This window comes from Oncorhynchus gorbuscha, linkage group LG09, assembly GCF_021184085.1.
Source record: "Oncorhynchus gorbuscha isolate QuinsamMale2020 ecotype Even-year linkage group LG09, OgorEven_v1.0, whole genome shotgun sequence".
In the NCBI taxonomy this organism is placed as follows: domain Eukaryota; kingdom Metazoa; phylum Chordata; class Actinopteri; order Salmoniformes; family Salmonidae; genus Oncorhynchus; species Oncorhynchus gorbuscha.
This window is the reverse complement of record NC_060181.1, coordinates 49,753,969-49,770,223: the sequence shown is the minus strand read 5'-3', so window position 1 is coordinate 49,770,223 and position 16,255 is coordinate 49,753,969. Positions and strand designations below refer to the sequence as shown.

Sequence of the window (16,255 nt, the reverse complement as noted above, 5' to 3'; positions counted from 1 at the left end):
GTCCTATATGTCACTGTGGTCCTATATGTCACTGTGGTATTTCCTCCATGTTCTAGACTTGAGTAAAAATCACACCTGAAACAATAGATGTAAAGTTGGCAAGACCTTGTCTAGGACTTATGAAAGGATCTAGCCACACAATCTTTCTGTGATGCCAATGATTTATTATCAGATTTATTATCATCAATAATGATATGTGACTGACGGCTTTTCCTATTCTGTTGAAAACTCATCTGGTCTCCATCGCTCCATTTCTTACGCTATCAGGGCTGAGGATGACTACTCGGAGGAGGAGGAGGATGATGAAGAGGAGGAGTATGATGGGGAGCTCCCCCAGCCAGAGATGGAGCCACGGAGCAGGAGGTGCATGGTGGGAGAGCCCAGCATCAATGTCATCCCTGAGGGACCCAACAGCAGTGAGGAGGAGGAGGAGGAAGAACAGCAGGACTTGCAAAGGGACGACAGTGACTCGGACGGGCCAGTGCTCTATAAAGATGAAGATTCAGACGAGGATGAGGAGGATGAGCCTCCACCCAGTATGTATCTCTGTCTCACTTGAATTGCTTTATGAATAAACATTTATACTCAGATATAGCAGCATCTTTAAAAGACTGTAAAAGTATATATGCCACCTATCAGACACATTTTAGACGGGAATTACAGTAGAGTGAGCGCATACACTTTTTGTATGTGACTATTGATCCCTGCGGGAATTTACCCCTCATTTGTCATTGTTAGCACTGCACTCTTACCATTTGAGCCACACATGATACCTATACAGTACCAGTCAAAAGTTTGGACACACCTTTCTTTCTACATTGTAGAATAATAGTGAAGTCATCAAAACTATGAAATAACACATATGGAATCATGTAGTAAACAAAAAAATATATTTTAGATTTTAGATTCTTTATAGTAGCCACCCTTTGCCTTCATGACAGCTTTGCACACTCTTGGCATTCTCTCAGCCAGCTTCATGAGGTAGTCACCTCCAGGAGGCTGAAGAAATTTGGCTTGTCACCAAGAGCACTCACAAACTTCTACAGATGCACAATTGAGAGCATCCTGTCGGGCTGTATCACCGCCTGGTACGGCAACTGGTCCGCCCACAACCGTAAGGCTCTCCAGAGGGTAGTGAGGTCTGCGCAATGCATCACCGGGGGCAAACTACTTGCCGTCCAGGACACCTACACCACCCGATGTCACAGGAAGGCCATAAAATCAACAAGGACAACAAACACCCGAGCCACTGCCTGTTCACCCCGCTATCATCCAGAAGGCGAGGTCAGTACAGGTACATCAGAGCAGGGACCGAGAGACTGGAAAAACAGCTTCTATCTCAAGGCCATCAGACTGTTAAACAGCCACTTCTAACATTGAGTGGCTGCTGCCAACATACTGACTCAAATCCAGCCACTTTAATAATGGAAATTGATGTAAAAAAGAAAATCGCTAGCCACTTTAAACAATGCCACTTAATATATTGTTTACATACCCTACATTACTCATCTAATATGTATATACTGTACTCTTTTTCATCTACTGCATCTTGCCATCTTTATGTAATACATGTATCACTAGCCACTTTAAACTATGCCACTTTATGTTTATATACCCTACATTGCTCATCTCATATGTATATACTGTACTCTATACCATCTACTGCATCTTGCCTATACCGTTCTGTACCATCACTCATTCATATATCTGTATGTACATATTCTTTATCCCTTTACACTTGTGTGTATAAGGTATTAGTTATGGAAATGTTAGGTTAGATTACTCGTTGGTTATTACTGCATTGTCGGAACTAGAAGCACAAGCATTTCGCTACACTCGCATTAACATCTGCTAACCATGTGTATGTGACAAAAAAAAATTAATCTGAATTGAATTTTAGATTTTTGGTTCCAACTGCTGTGTCTTTGTGAGATGCAGAGTAGGTGAACGGATGATCTCCGCATGTGTGGTTCCCACCGTGAAGCAGATGCTTCGCTGGTGACACTGTCCGTGATTTATTTTGAATTCAAGGCACACTTAACCAGCATGGCTACCACAGGATTTTGCAGCAATACGCCATCCCATCAGGTTTGCGCTTAGTGGGCCTATAATTTGTTTTTCAACAGGACAATGACCCAACACATGTTCAGGCTGTGTAAGGGCTATTTGACCAAGGAGAGTGATGGAGTGCTGCATCAGATGACCTGGCCTCCACAATCACCTGACCTCAACCCAATTGGGATGAGTTGGATCGCAGACTGAAGGAAAAGCAGCCAACAAGTGCTCAGCATATGTGGGAACTCCTTCAAGACTGTTGGAAAAGCATTCCAGGTGAAGCTGGTTGAGAGAATGCCAAGAGTTTTCAAAGCTACCAATATGGCAAAGGGTGGCTACTTTGAAGAATCTCAAACATTCAAATATATTTGGTTTTGTTTAACACTTTTTTTGGTTACTACATGATTCCAGATGTGTTATTTCATAGTTTTGATGTCTTCACTACATTCTACAATGTATAAAATAGTCCAAATAAAAACACTTGAATGGGTATGTGTGCCCAAACTAATGACTGGTACTGTATATCTTTGTATACCTGACTCCATCTCTCTGTGGTTCTTGTTCAGGTGCTTTGGCCAGCAGGGTCAGAAGGAAAGACACTTTAGCTTTGAAACTGAGTAACCGACACGCGCCAGAGAAACATGCTCGAGAGGACAAGTCCAGCGGTCACACCGAACGATGCACTCCGGGACACACACCAGGACACACACACCAAGGGTCAACAGGGCTGACGTGGCAGAGCAGGGAGCAATGGGAGGCCATACGCACACAAATAGGCTCTGCACTCACAAGGTAATAGATAAAGCCACACAGTCTCACTATCATTTTCTTCTCGCTCTTCTCTCTCTTTCTCTCTCTTTCTCCCTTTTCTCTCTCCACATATACACACACCAAATCTAACACAAGGTTGATGTGATACTGATATTCTAACTTCTATCCTCTAGGCGTCTCAGCCAGAGACCCAGTGCAGAGGAGCTGGAGCAGAGAAACATCCTTCAACGTAAGTCTTTCCAACTCCCCATCACAATTTTTTCAACAGGTGAAAGCTTAGTGGTGGAGGCGTGAAGCCCTTGCCTTCACCTGTCTGATCATGTCTAATCAGAGAACTTCCTTCCTCCCTTCCTTGAATAATGCACTTTTATGGAATTAGAATGGGGCCTAGATTTTCACCTAATCACTGATCAATCCCCACTGGTATTTCTCTCTCAGTAAGGATTCTTGTTATTTATATAAATGAGGCCACATTTCAAGAGCATGAGGCCACTTCTTATCATCGTGGATTAGAAGAAAAAAATGATGTCGGTGTACTTTTGATTTGTACCTAGTACCTTTGTTAAGTCCCATTGGAAAATCCAATCTTTGTGAATAGACAACAATTGCACAATTTGGTGAATGTCTGTACAGGGTTCTATTCATTGGTTTGACTCGCTCTCCTTTCCAGCCAAGAACCAGGTAGACAGGCAGGCAGAGGTCCGAGAGATCAAACGTAGGCTCACCAGGAAGGTAAGACCAGTGACACGCACACACCACTGTTACCTGTAATAAGATAGTTCTCTCATTTAACAGAACATTTACATATAGAGGATTAACTAGAGTGAATTTTTATAAAACGAGCTGAGAGAAGATGGAAGGTAGTCTTATTCAAGGGAGACTGGCAATGAGGCCCTTTATCTACTTCCCCAGATTCAGATGAAATTGTGGATACCATTTTGGCTCGCAAAACTACCTCTAACTTCCTTCATACTGAACGTAAATTAATCTGACTCTGGGGAAGTAGATACAATTCGTCATTGACAAAATCCTGAAGGTATCCCTTTAAACTCTTTATACAACTCCTCTAGCTGAGTCAGAGGCCCACGGTTGCTGAGCTTCAGGCCAGAAAGATCTTGCGCTTCCACGAGTATGTGGAGGTCACCACAGCCAATGATTACGATCGGCGAGCGGACAAGCCCTGGACCAAGCTAACACCCGCCGACAAGGTACAATCAGCTGTCACTCATAGCTCCCTAAATCACGGCTTGTAATGCACTTATTTATTGACACCAGTATATCTTATTGCCTAGTAAAGGAAGTATATATTTCTGTCTCTACTTTAGTATTTAGATGCTGCCTTATGTAAGTATTCACTATATTCATTTCCCCTCTGTCCAGGCTGCCATTCGGAAGGAGCTCAATGACTTTAAGAGCTCTGAAATGGAGGTTCATGAAGACAGTAGGATCTATACAAGGTACTTCCTCAGCTTATGGACAACATGGAAGTTATATACACCATTCCATAATATAGATCTTGAATTAACATACTAAGACATTTGTTTCGGTCCCTTTAATTGGCAGCTCTTACAGCCATGGAAAATACCTTTTTGATATGTTGAGTTGTTGTGATTGATCAAATTATCATTGATGTCCCTTTCTTTAGGTTCCACCGGCCTTAGTATCCACCCCATACTGGAAAGCACTTTCTTAACCAGTGGCTGGCGGAGTCTCTGGAGAGGAGTCGTAGGGTCTTGGTGCTCCCTAAACAGACTGCCTTTTTATGTTGCTGAATGTAAGGTACAGATCATCAAGGAAGGCCCTGGAATTGACTGAACTGAAAACAGGGGGACTGAGGACCAGATGCAGTATTTCTCCCGGACATTAGGGGGAACCAAGTGCCAACAAAGTGGAGAGCTGGCAGAGGGGCTGACCGAGAGGACTGACTGGGAGCCACTGCCAATGTGTGTTATCCCTCAGGGACTTGGTTCCACTGACAACGACCTTTTGCCTTTTTTCTGCTTTTACTCTGTATGGCACAGTTAACCCATGTTGCAGAGATGTAAATGTAATAACATTGCAGTAATAATGGTCCTAATAATGACAGCTGCAATAATAAACACAGTGATAATACATGTTAGAGAGGAAGCTGCAGAAAGAGGATGAGGAAGAAGGCGACTGTGGAATTTGCCGTTCCCCAAGACTGGAAAAGCTCTGGGATAATTGTGTATAGATTTCTGTGATTTGTTAGACTGAAACTTTGGAGAGTTCTAATAATGACAACTGTAATGCATCATATTTTGATCACAACATAAATTGCTGCTTTTATTTGAACCTGTTTTGTAGTGTTCATTTTTACATTTTAGTTACTTAGCAGACGCTCTTATCCAGAGCGACTTACAAGAGCAATTAGGGTTACGTGCCTTGCTTGAGGGCACATCAGCAGATTTTTTTTCCCCGCCTAGTAGGCTTGGGGATTCGCACCAGCTAACTTTTTGTTACTGGCCCAACGTTCTTAACCGCTAGCCTGCCCTGCCTGTATTTGTATTTGGCTGTAACGTTGGGGTGAGCATTTGAGCTGATACTAGTCATAGGAAAGAACACAATGAGGAGGTAGTTGGTGTGCTATTATTTTTATTTGTTTCGTTCTTTTTTTGCCAGACACTGATCCCCATGCTGACAGTAGAATGCTGGTTTTTCATGTAGCAGATTTCTACAATTCGCTGCATGAGCCAACACAGTGCAATTATTGAATCAATACATAATTCTTTTTTATTTTAATTTTTTTGTACTTCTCTAACAGGTCAAACCATGCAATGCTGCAAATAATAGCTGTTTAAAAATGCTAAGATCATGATGGCATCTTAAATGAAATAAAAGTTAAAATGTTACACATCTTTAGAGAATGTATCAAAGTGCAGTTAGTGTAGATCAGGATTTGATTAATCAAACATGAAAAAACTATTTAGTGCATTTTACGGTTGACGGGGGAATAATTTCGTCAGGAAAATGCTTTTTTATCTGGAGAAATGTATCATGCGTCTTCTGGTCAGTAGATTACAGGGTCCTTTGCTGTACAGATGCATTTAGGTTACTGTTGTGTATCTTTTTCTTCCTTATTATTTGAAAATAAATGTTAAATATAGTAAAGTATTATATGTTGCTATTTTTCTAAGCACAAAATATTACTATATAATTAAACACTACAACAATGGGAATTTTTAAGTGTACCTGTTCAGTTTTACTCATTTTTTTTAAATGAAATGTAGAATTTTAGTAACTGACTAAATAGTCAACTATAATTAAAAACCTTAATCACTCTTTTTTTTCTTGTTGTTGGACTTATGCCGCGTTCACATGCTAGTCGGAACTAGGAAACTAAGAAAAGTAAGACTTGATAACTCTTTGCAGTTACACGTGCCGCGTTCAAACAATTAGCAAGTCTTAACATCTTTGAGTTTCCTACTTCCGACTAGCACTTGAATGCGGCATTAATAGCTCACTTGTGAATAAATATGTGTGTGCTGTACTGTAAAGTGATGGTTCACTCCAGAATGAATTGCCTAATTTAGATTGAGTCCACATCCCACCTCCTGTCGTCAATTGTGACGATCCAGCTAAATCCTGTAATTCCAAATTAATGGGAAAGATGGGACTTCATCATTCAAGATGGTGCATCTCTCATTCATCTAGGATTCAGGCATATAGCTGAATCACAAGAACCTACAAGTGGATCTAGACTAGTTAATATGAAAAAAGATCAAATACTTTCTGGGAAAATGTTCATGTTTTTGTTGTGTATTTTAGAATATTCACATGAAAATGTGTCTCCAATTGAATGGAAATCTAGCTATTGTCTGGGTAGGGAGGGGAAAACTGAAAACTAGCTGTTATTGGCATAGATTTGGAACTCTTTGTTTTTGGTCTATTAATCAATTTACTGCATGGGGGATGTCATCATCGAAAGCTGAAACTCCTAGCCATGCAAACCTGCTGATTAGAAGGTCCTGTGTAGATTGCTTTTTCAACCAGCAAATATCAGGAAATTACACTGAACACACTCTTAGTCTTCGTTTGCATCAGCTGATACCATTTTGACTAGCTGGGCCTTTAAATGCCCACACCAGTAAAAATACACTTTTCTGAGATGAAAGACGATAGCCAGAGTATTTATTTTTTATTTATTTTATTTCACCTTTATTTAACCAGGTAGGCAAGTTGAGAACAAGTTCTCATTTACATTTGCGACCTGGCCAAGATAAGGCAAAGCAGTTCGACACATACATCAACACAGTTACACATGGAGTAAAACAAACATAGTCAATCAATAATACAGTAGAAAAATAAGACTATATACAATGTGAGCAAAGGAGGGTTTAAACACTGTTTGCCATGCTTGTTCAATGAACCATAAACAGTTAATGGACATGCACCTGTGGACAGGTCGTTAAGAACCTAACAGCTTACAGACGGTAGGCAATTAAGGTCACAGTTATGAAAACTTAGGACAATAAAAAGGCCTTTCTACTGACTCTGAAAAACACCAAAAGAAAGATGCCCAGTGTCCTTGCTCATCTGTGTGAACGTGCCATAGGCATGCTGCAAGGAGGCATGAGGACTGCAGATGTGGCAAGGGCAATAAATTGCAATGTCCGTACTGTGAGACGCCTAAGACAGCACTACAGGGAGACAGGACGGACAGCTGATCGTCCTCGCAGTGGCAGACCACGTGTAAACACCTGCACAGGATCGGTACATCCGAACATTACACCTGCGGGATAGGTACAGGATGGCAACAACAACTGCCCGAGTTACACCAAGAACGTACAATCAGTCCATCAGAATTCACGTTTATCGTCAAATGAATGAGCGTTACACCAAGGCCTTTACGCTGGAGCAGGATCGATTTGGAGGTGGAGGGTCCGTCATGGTCTGGAGCGGTGTGCATCATCGGACTGAGCTTGTTGTCATTACAGGCAATCTCAACACTGCGTTACAGGGAAGACATCCTCCTCCCTCATGTGGTACCCTTCCTGCAGGCTCAGCCTGACATGGCCCTCCAGCATGACAATGCCACCAGCCATACTGTTCATTCTGTACATGATTTCCTGCAAGACAGGAATGTCAGTGTTCTGCCATGGCCAGCGGAGAACCCGGATCTCAATCCCATTGAGCACGTCTGGGACCTGTTGGATTGGAGGGTGAGGGCTAGGACTATTGCCCCCAGAAATGTCCGGGCACTTGCAGGTGCCTTGGTGGAGTAGTGGGGTAACATCTCACAGCAAGAACTGGCAAATCTGGTGCAGTCCATGAGGAGGAGATGCACTGCAGTACTTAATGCAGCTGGTGGCCACAACAGATACTGACTGTTATTTTTGATTTTGTGTCCCTTTGTTCAGGGACACATTTTTCAATGTCTGTTAGTTACATGTCTGTGGAACTTGTTCAGTTTATGTTTCATTTGTCGAATCTTGTTATGTCATACAAATATTTACACGTTAAGTATGCTGAAAATAAAATAAACGCAGTTTATTAGTCATTGAGAGGATGTTTCTTTTTTTCCTTTTTCTTTTTACTATTTTCTACATTGTAGAATAATAGTGAAGACATCAAAACTATGAAATAACATATGGAATCATGTAGTAACCAAAAAAAGTGTTAATCTAAATATATTTGAGGTTCTTCAAATAGCCACCATTTGCCTTGATGACAGCTTTGCACACTCTTGGCATTATCTCAACCTGCTTCACCTGGAAGGCTTTTCCAATAGTCTTGAAGGAGTTCCCACATATGCTGAGCACTTGTTGGCTGATTTTCCTTCACTATGCAGTCCAACTCATCCCGATCCATCTCAATTGGGTTGAGGTTGGGTGATTCTGGAGGCCAGGTCATCTGATGCAGCAATCCATCACTCTCCTTGGTACTTACACAGGCCCTTACACAGCCGGTAGGTGTGTTGGGTCATTGTCCTGTTGAATAATAAATTATATAGTCCCACTAAGCCCAAACCAAATAGGATGGTGTATAGCTGAAGAATGTGTGTAGCCATCCTGGTTAAGTGTGCCTTGAATTCTAAATAAATCACCGACAGTGTCACCAGCAAAGCACCCCCACACTATAACACCACCTCCTCCAAGCTTTGCGGTGGGAAATACACATGCGGAGATCATCCATTCACCCACACTGCGTCTCACAAAGACACGGCTGTTGGAACCAAAAATCTTCAATTTGGACTTCAGACCAAAGGACTGACCAAAAAATCTATCAACATTACATCACAAATGTAGATTAGTGTTATTTTTTTCATTCATAAAAAGAAGTCTATGAAATGTACATGCCTGCATTTCACATGAAATGTGGGCTATTAGTCGTGTTTGCTTATGTGGCATCTATTTCAGTACCAATGAACTGGGCAGCTCCCCCAACAGAATCAGCTGAATAACCGAACATGCCTCCAACGACGCTATTAGCTGTCGCTCTTACAGGTTCACTCTAAGTGCTTGTTTGGGAAACACTTAAAAGGTTGCATCGTAAATAACGATATTTCTTACGACAATCGTAATGCTTAAAGTGGCAATCAGCAGTAGAAACAATAACAAATCAATCACATTTATTTATAAAGTCCTTTTTACATCAGCAGATATCACAAATTGCTATATAGAAACCCAGCCTAAAACCCCAAACAGCAAGCAATTCAGATGTAGATGCATAGTGGCTAGGAAAAACTCCCTAGAAATGCAGGAACCTAGGAATAAACCTAGAGAGGAACCAGGCTCTGAGGGGTGGCCAATCCTCCTCTGGCTGTGCCGGGTGGAGATTATAAGAGTACATGGTCATTAAGGCCAGATTATTATTTGACCCTGCTGGTGATCTATGAATGTTTTAACATCTTGAAGAACAATCACAGTGATTGTAGAGGGGGCAACAGGCCAGTACCTCAGGAGTAAATGTCAGTTGGCTTTTCATAGTCAAGCATTCAGAGGTCGAGACAGCAGGTGTGAGAGAGAGGGAGAGAGAGAGAGCAGGTACAAGTAGCAGGTCTTGTGAACAGGTCAGGTTCCCCAGCCACAGGCAGAACAGTTGAAACTGGAGCAGCAGCACGACCAGGTGGACTGGGAACAGCCAGGAGTCATCAGGCCAGGTAGTCCTGAGGCATGGTCCTAGAACTCAGGTCCTCTGGGAGGGGAGGGAGAGAGAGAGAATTAGAGGGAGCATACTTAAATTCTCGCTGGACACCAGATAAGACAGGACAATTACACCAGATATAACAGACTAATCCTAGCCCCCTAAGCAAATTGGAGTGGGTCTAGGGTGTCAGGTAGGGTGGAGGTGATGTAGTTTAATGACTTCTCCAAAAGCTAATTGGAGTCAGGAGTCAGCTAACCTGGAGTCCAATCAATGAGACGAGAGTGGAGATCTTGGTTAGAGCTGCCTTGCCCTATAAAAAACACTCACAAAATTTGAGTTTGCTATTCACAAGAAGCATTGCCTGATGTGAACCATGCCTCAAACAAAAGAGATCTCAGAAGTTTACTTGCATAAATATAGAAAGAGTTACAAAAGTACATCTGAAAGCCTTGATGTTCATCAGTCTACAGTAAGACAAATTGTCCATAAATGGAGAAAGTTCAGCACTGTTGCTACTCTCCTTAGGAGTGGCCTTCCTGCAAAGATGACTGCAAGAGCACAGTGCAGAATGCTCAATGAGGTTAAGAAAAATCCTAGAGTGTCAGCTCCAGAAATCTCTGGAACATGCCAACATCTCTGTTGACGAGTCTACGATACGCAAAACACTAAACAAGAATGGTGTTCATGGTGGGGCACCACGGAAGAAGCCACTCCTGTTAAAACATTGCCGCACGTCTGAAGTTGCAAAAGTGCAACTGGATGTTCCACAGCGCTACTGGCAAATTATTCTGTGGACAGTGAAAATACAGTTGGGTTGTTTTGGAAGGAACACACAACACTATGTGTGGAGAGAAAAAAGGCATAGCACACCAACATCAAAACCTCATCCCAACTGTGAAGTATAGTGGATGGAGCTTCATGGTTTGGGGCTGCTTTGCTTCCTCCGGGCCTGGACAGCTTGCTATCATTGACGGAAAAATTAAATCCCAAGTTTATCAAGACATTTTGCAGAAGAATGTTAGGCTATCTGTCCGCCAATTGAAGCTCAACAGAAATCGGGTGATGCAACAGGACAACAATCCAAAACACAGAAGTAAATCAACAACAGAATGGCTTCAACAAAAGAAAATATGCCTTCTGGAGTGGCCCAGTCAGAGTCCTGACCTCAACCCGATTGAGATGCTGTTGGATGACCTCAAGAGAGTAGTTCAAACAAGACATCCCAAGAATATTACTGAACTGAAAAAAGTTTTGTAAAGAGGAATGGTTCTCTTTAAAATTCATCCTGACTGTTGTGCAGCTAACGTTTGGTTGAGGTTATTGCTGCCAAAGGAGGGTCAACCAGTTATTAAATCCAAAGTTTCACATACTTTCCCACCCTGCACTGTGAATGTTTTCACGGTGTGTTCAATAAAGACATGAAAACGTATAATTGTTTGTGTGTCATTAGTTTAAGCAGACTGTGTTTGTCTATTGTTGTGACCTAGATTACATTTACATTTTACATTTAAGTCATTTAGCAGACGCTCTTATCCAGAGCGACTTACAAATTGGTGCATTGACCTTATGACATCGAGTGGAACAGTCACTTTACAATAGTGCATCTAAATCTTAAAGGGGGGGGGTGAGAGGGATTACTTATCCTATCCTAGGTATTCCTTAAAGAGGTGGGGTTTCAGGTGTCTCCGGAAGGTGGTGATTGACTCCGCTGTCCTGGCGTCGTGAGGGAGTTTGTTCCACCATTGGGGGGCCAGAGCAGCGAACAGTTTTGACTGGGCTGAGCGGGAGCTGTACTTCCTCAGTGGTAGGGAGGCGAGCAGGCCAGAGGTGGATGAACGCAGTGCCCTTGTTTGGGTGTAGGGCCTGATCAGAGCCTGGAGGTACTGAGGTGCCGTTCCCCTCACAGCTCCGTAGGCAAGCACCATGGTCTTGTAGCGGATGCGAGCTTCAACTGGAAGCCAGTGGAGAGAACGGAGGAGCGGGGTGACGTGAGAGAACTTGGGAAGGTTGAACACCAGACGGGCTGCGGCGTTCTGGATGAGTTGAAGGGGTTTAATGGCACAGGCAGGGAGCCCAGCCAACAGCGAGTTGCAGTAATCCAGACGGGAGATGACAAGTGCCTGGATTAGGACCTGCGCCGCTTCCTGTGTGAGGCAGGGTCGTACTCTGCGGATGTTGTAGAGCATGAACCTACAGGAACGGGCCACCGCCTTGATGTTGGTTGAGAACGACAGGGTGTTGTCCAGGATCACGCCAAGGTTCTTAGCGCTCTGGGAGGAGGACACAATGGAGTTGTCAACCGTGATGGCGAGATCATGGAACGGGCAGTCCTTCCCCGGGAGGAAGAGCAGCTCCGTCTTGCCGAGGTTCAGCTTGAGGTGGTGATCCGTCATCCACACTGATATGTCTGCCAGACATGCAGAGATGCGATTCGCCACCTGGTCATCAGAAGGGGGAAAGGAGAAGATTAATTGTGTGTCGTCTGCATAGCAATGATAGGAGAGACCATGTGAGGTTATGACAGAGCCAAGTGACTTGGTGTATAGCAAGAATAGGAGAGGGCCTAGAACAGAGCCCTGGAGGACACCAGTGGTGAGAGCGCGTGGTGAGGAGACAGATTCTCGCCACGCCACCTGGTAGGAGCGACCTGTCAGGTAGGACGCAATCCAAGCGTGGGCCGCGCCGGAGATGCCCAACTCGGAGAGGGTGGAGAGGAGGATCTGATGGTTCACAGTATCGAAGGCAGCCGATAGATCTAGAAGGATGAGAGCAGAGGAGAGAGAGTTAGCTTTAGCAGTGCGGAGCGCCTCCGTGATACAGAGGAGAGCAGTCTCAGTTGAATGACTAGTCTTGAAACCTGACTGATTTGGATCAAGAAGGTCATTCAGAGAGAGATAGCGGGAGAGCTGGCCAAGGACGGCACGTTCAAGAGTTTTGGAGAGAAAAGAAAGAAGGGATACTGGTCTGTAATTGTTGACATCGGAGGGATCGAGTGTAGGTTTTTTCAGAAGGGTTGCAACTCTCGCTCTCTTGAAGACAGAAGGGACGTAGCCAGCGGTCAGGGATGAGTTGATGAGCGAGGTGAGGTAAGGGAGAAGGTCTCCGGAAATGGTCTGGAGAAGAGAGGAGGGGATAGGGTCAAGCGGGCAGGTTGTTGGGCGACCGGCCGTCACAAGACGCGAGATTTCATCTGGAGAGAGAGGGGAGAAAGAGGTCAGAGCACAGGGTAGGGCAGTGTGAGCAGAACCAGCGGTGTCGTTTGACTTAGCAAACGAGGATCGGATGTCGTCGACCTTCTTTTCAAAATGGTTGACGAAGTCATCTGCAGAGAGGGAGGAGGGGGGGAGGAGGATTCAGGAGGGAGGAGAAGGTGGCAAAGAGCTTCCTAGGGTTAGAGGCAGATGCTTGGAATTTAGAGTGGTAGAAAGTGGCTTTAGCAGCAGAGACAGAGGAGGAAAATGTAGAGAGGAGGGAGTGAAAGGATGCCAGGTCCGCAGTGAGGCGAGTTTGCCTCCATTTCCGCTCGGCTGCCCGGAGCCCTGTTCTGTGAGCTCGCAATGAGTCATCGAGCCACGGAGCGGGAGGGGAGGACCGAGCCGGCCTGGAGGATAGGGGACATAGAGAGTCAAAGGATGCAGAGAGGGAGGAGAGGAGGGTTGAGGAGGCAGAATCAGGAGATAGGTTGGAGAAGGTTTGAGCAGAGGGAAGAGATGATAGGATGGAAGAGGAGAGAGTAGCGGGGGAGAGAGAGCGAAGGTTGGGACGGCGCGATACCATCCGAGTAGGGGCAGTGTGGGAGATGTTGGATGAGAGCGAGAGGGAAAAGGATACAAGGTAGTGGTCGGAGACTTGGAGGGGAGTTGCAATGAGGTTAGTGGAAGAACAGCATCTAGTAAAGATGAGGTTGAGCGTATTGCCTGCCTTGTGAGTAGGGGGGGAAGGTGAGAGGATGAGGTCAAAAGAGGAGAGGAGTGGAAAGAAGGAGGCAGAGAGGAATGAGTCAAAGGTAGACGTGGGGAGGTTAAAGTCGCCCAGAACTGTGAGAGGTGAGCCGTCCTCAGGCAAGGAGCTTATCAAGGCATCAAGCTCATTGATGAACTCTCCGAGGGAACCTGGAGGGCGATAAATGATAAGGATGTTAAGCTTGAAAGGGCTGGTAACTGTGACAGCATGGAATTCAAAGGAGGCGATAGACAGATGGGTAAGGGGAGAAAGAGAGAATGACCACTTGGGAGAGATGAGGATCCCGGTGCCACCACTCCGCTGACCAGAAGCTCTCGGGGTGTGCGAGAACACGTGGGCGGACGAAGAGAGAGCAGTAGGAGTAGCAGTGTTGTCTGTGGTGATCCATGTTTCCGTCAGTGCCAAGAAGTCGAGGGACTGGAGGGAGGCATAGGCTGAGATGAACTCTGCCTTGTTGGCCGCAGATCGGCAGTTCCAGAGGCTACCGGAGACCTGGAACTCCACGTGGGTCGTGCGCGCTGGGACCACCAGATTAGGGTGGCCGCGGCCACGCGGTGTGGAGCGTTTGTATGGTCTGTGCAGAGAGGAGAGAACAGGGATAGACAGACACATAGTTGACAGGCTACAGAAGAGGCTACGCTAATGCAAAGGAGATTGGAATGACAAGTGGACTACACGTCTCGAATGTTCAGAAAGTTAAGCTTACGTAGCAAGAATCTTATTGACTAAAATGATTAAAATGATACAGTACTGCTGAAGTAGGCTAGCTGGCAGTGGGTGCGTTACCCATCTGTCTATCGCCTCCTTTGAATTCCATGCTGTCACAGTTACCAGCCCTTTCAAGCTTAACATCCTTATCATTTATCGCCCTCCAGGTTCCCTCGGAGAGTTCATCAATGAGCTTGATGCCTTGATAAGCTCCTTTCCTGAGGACGGCTCACCTCTCACAGTTCTGGGCGACTTTAACCTCCCCACGTCTACCTTTGACTCATTCCTCTCTGCCTCCTTCTTTCCACTCCTCTCCTCTTTTGACCTCACCCTCTCACCTTCCCCCCCTACTCACAAGGCAGGCAATACGCTCAACCTCATCTTTACTAGATGCTGTTCTTCCACTAACCTCATTGCAACTCCCCTCCAAGTCTCCGACCACTACCTTGTATCCTTTTCCCTCTCGCTCTCATCCAACACCTCCCACACTGCCCCTACTCGGATGGTATCGCGCCGTCCCAACCTTCGCTCTCTCTCCCCCGCTACTCTCTCCTCTTCCATCCTATCATCTCTTCCCTCTGCTCAAACCTTCTCCAACCTATCTCCTGATTCTGCCTCCTCAACCCTCCTCTCCTCCCTTTCTGCATCCTTTGACTCTCTATGCCCCCTATCCTCCAGGCCGGCTCGGTCCTCCCCTCCCGCTCCGTGGCTCGACGACTCATTGCGAGCTCACAGAACAGGGCTCCGGGCAGCCGAGCGGAAATGGAGGAAAACTCGCCTCCCTGCGGACCTGGCATCCTTTCACTCCCTCCTCTCTACATTTTCCTATTCTGTCTCTGCTGCTAAAGCCACTTTCTACCACTCTAAATTCCAAGCATCTGCCTCTAACCCTAGGAAGCTCTTTGCCACCTTCTCCTCCCTCCTGAATCCCCCCCCCCCCCTCCTCCCTCTCTGCAGATGACTTCGTCAACCATTTTGAAAAGAAGGTCGACGACATCCGATCCTCGTTTGCTAAGTCAAACGACACCGCTGGTTCTGCTCACACTGCCCTACCCTGTGCTCTGACCTCTTTCTCCCCTCTCTCTCCAGATGAAATCTCGCGTCTTGTGACGGCCGGTCGCCCAACAACCTGCCCGCTTGACCCTATCCCCTCCTCTCTTCTCCAGACCATTTCCGGAGACCTTCTCCCTTACCTCACCTCGCTCATCAACTCATCCCTGACCGCTGGCTACGTCCCTTCCGTCTTCAAGAGAGCGAGAGTTGCAACCCTTCTGAAAAAACCTACACTCGATCCCTCCGATGTCAACAACTACAGACCAGTATCCCTTCTTTCTTTTCTCTCCAAAACTCTTGAACGTGCCGTCCTTGGCCAGCTCTCCCGCTATCTCTCTCAGAATGACCCTCTTGATCCAAATCAGTCAGGTTTCAAGACTAGTCATTCAACTGAGACTGCTCTTCTCTGTATCACGGAGGCGCTCCGCACTGCTAAAGCTAACTCTCTCTCCTCTGCTCTCATCCTTCTAGACCTATCGGCTGCCTTCGATACTGTGAACCATCAGATCCTCCTCTCCGAGTTGGGCATCTCCGGCGCGGCCCACTCTTGGATTGCGTCCTACCTGACAGGTCGCTCCTACCAGGTGGCGAGGCGAGA

The 16,255-nt window shown here is 45.5% G+C and overlaps 1 protein-coding gene across 1 annotated transcript in view; it reads left to right on the top strand.

Moving 5' to 3' along the window:
- The window catches only part of LOC124043733 (phosphatase and actin regulator 4B-like), a 50,471-nt gene extending 44,448 nt beyond the window's left edge, over window positions 1-6,023 (top strand). The window contains 7 exon segments of the mRNA XM_046362638.1: window positions 268-536; window positions 2,622-2,847; window positions 3,000-3,055; window positions 3,497-3,558; window positions 3,897-4,034; window positions 4,207-4,283; window positions 4,472-6,023. Of these exon segments, the coding sequence (XP_046218594.1) occupies window positions 268-536; window positions 2,622-2,847; window positions 3,000-3,055; window positions 3,497-3,558; window positions 3,897-4,034; window positions 4,207-4,283; window positions 4,472-4,487 (844 nt within the window). The 3' untranslated portion in view covers window positions 4,488-6,023.
- The last annotated feature ends 10,232 nt before the right edge of the window (window positions 6,024-16,255 follow it).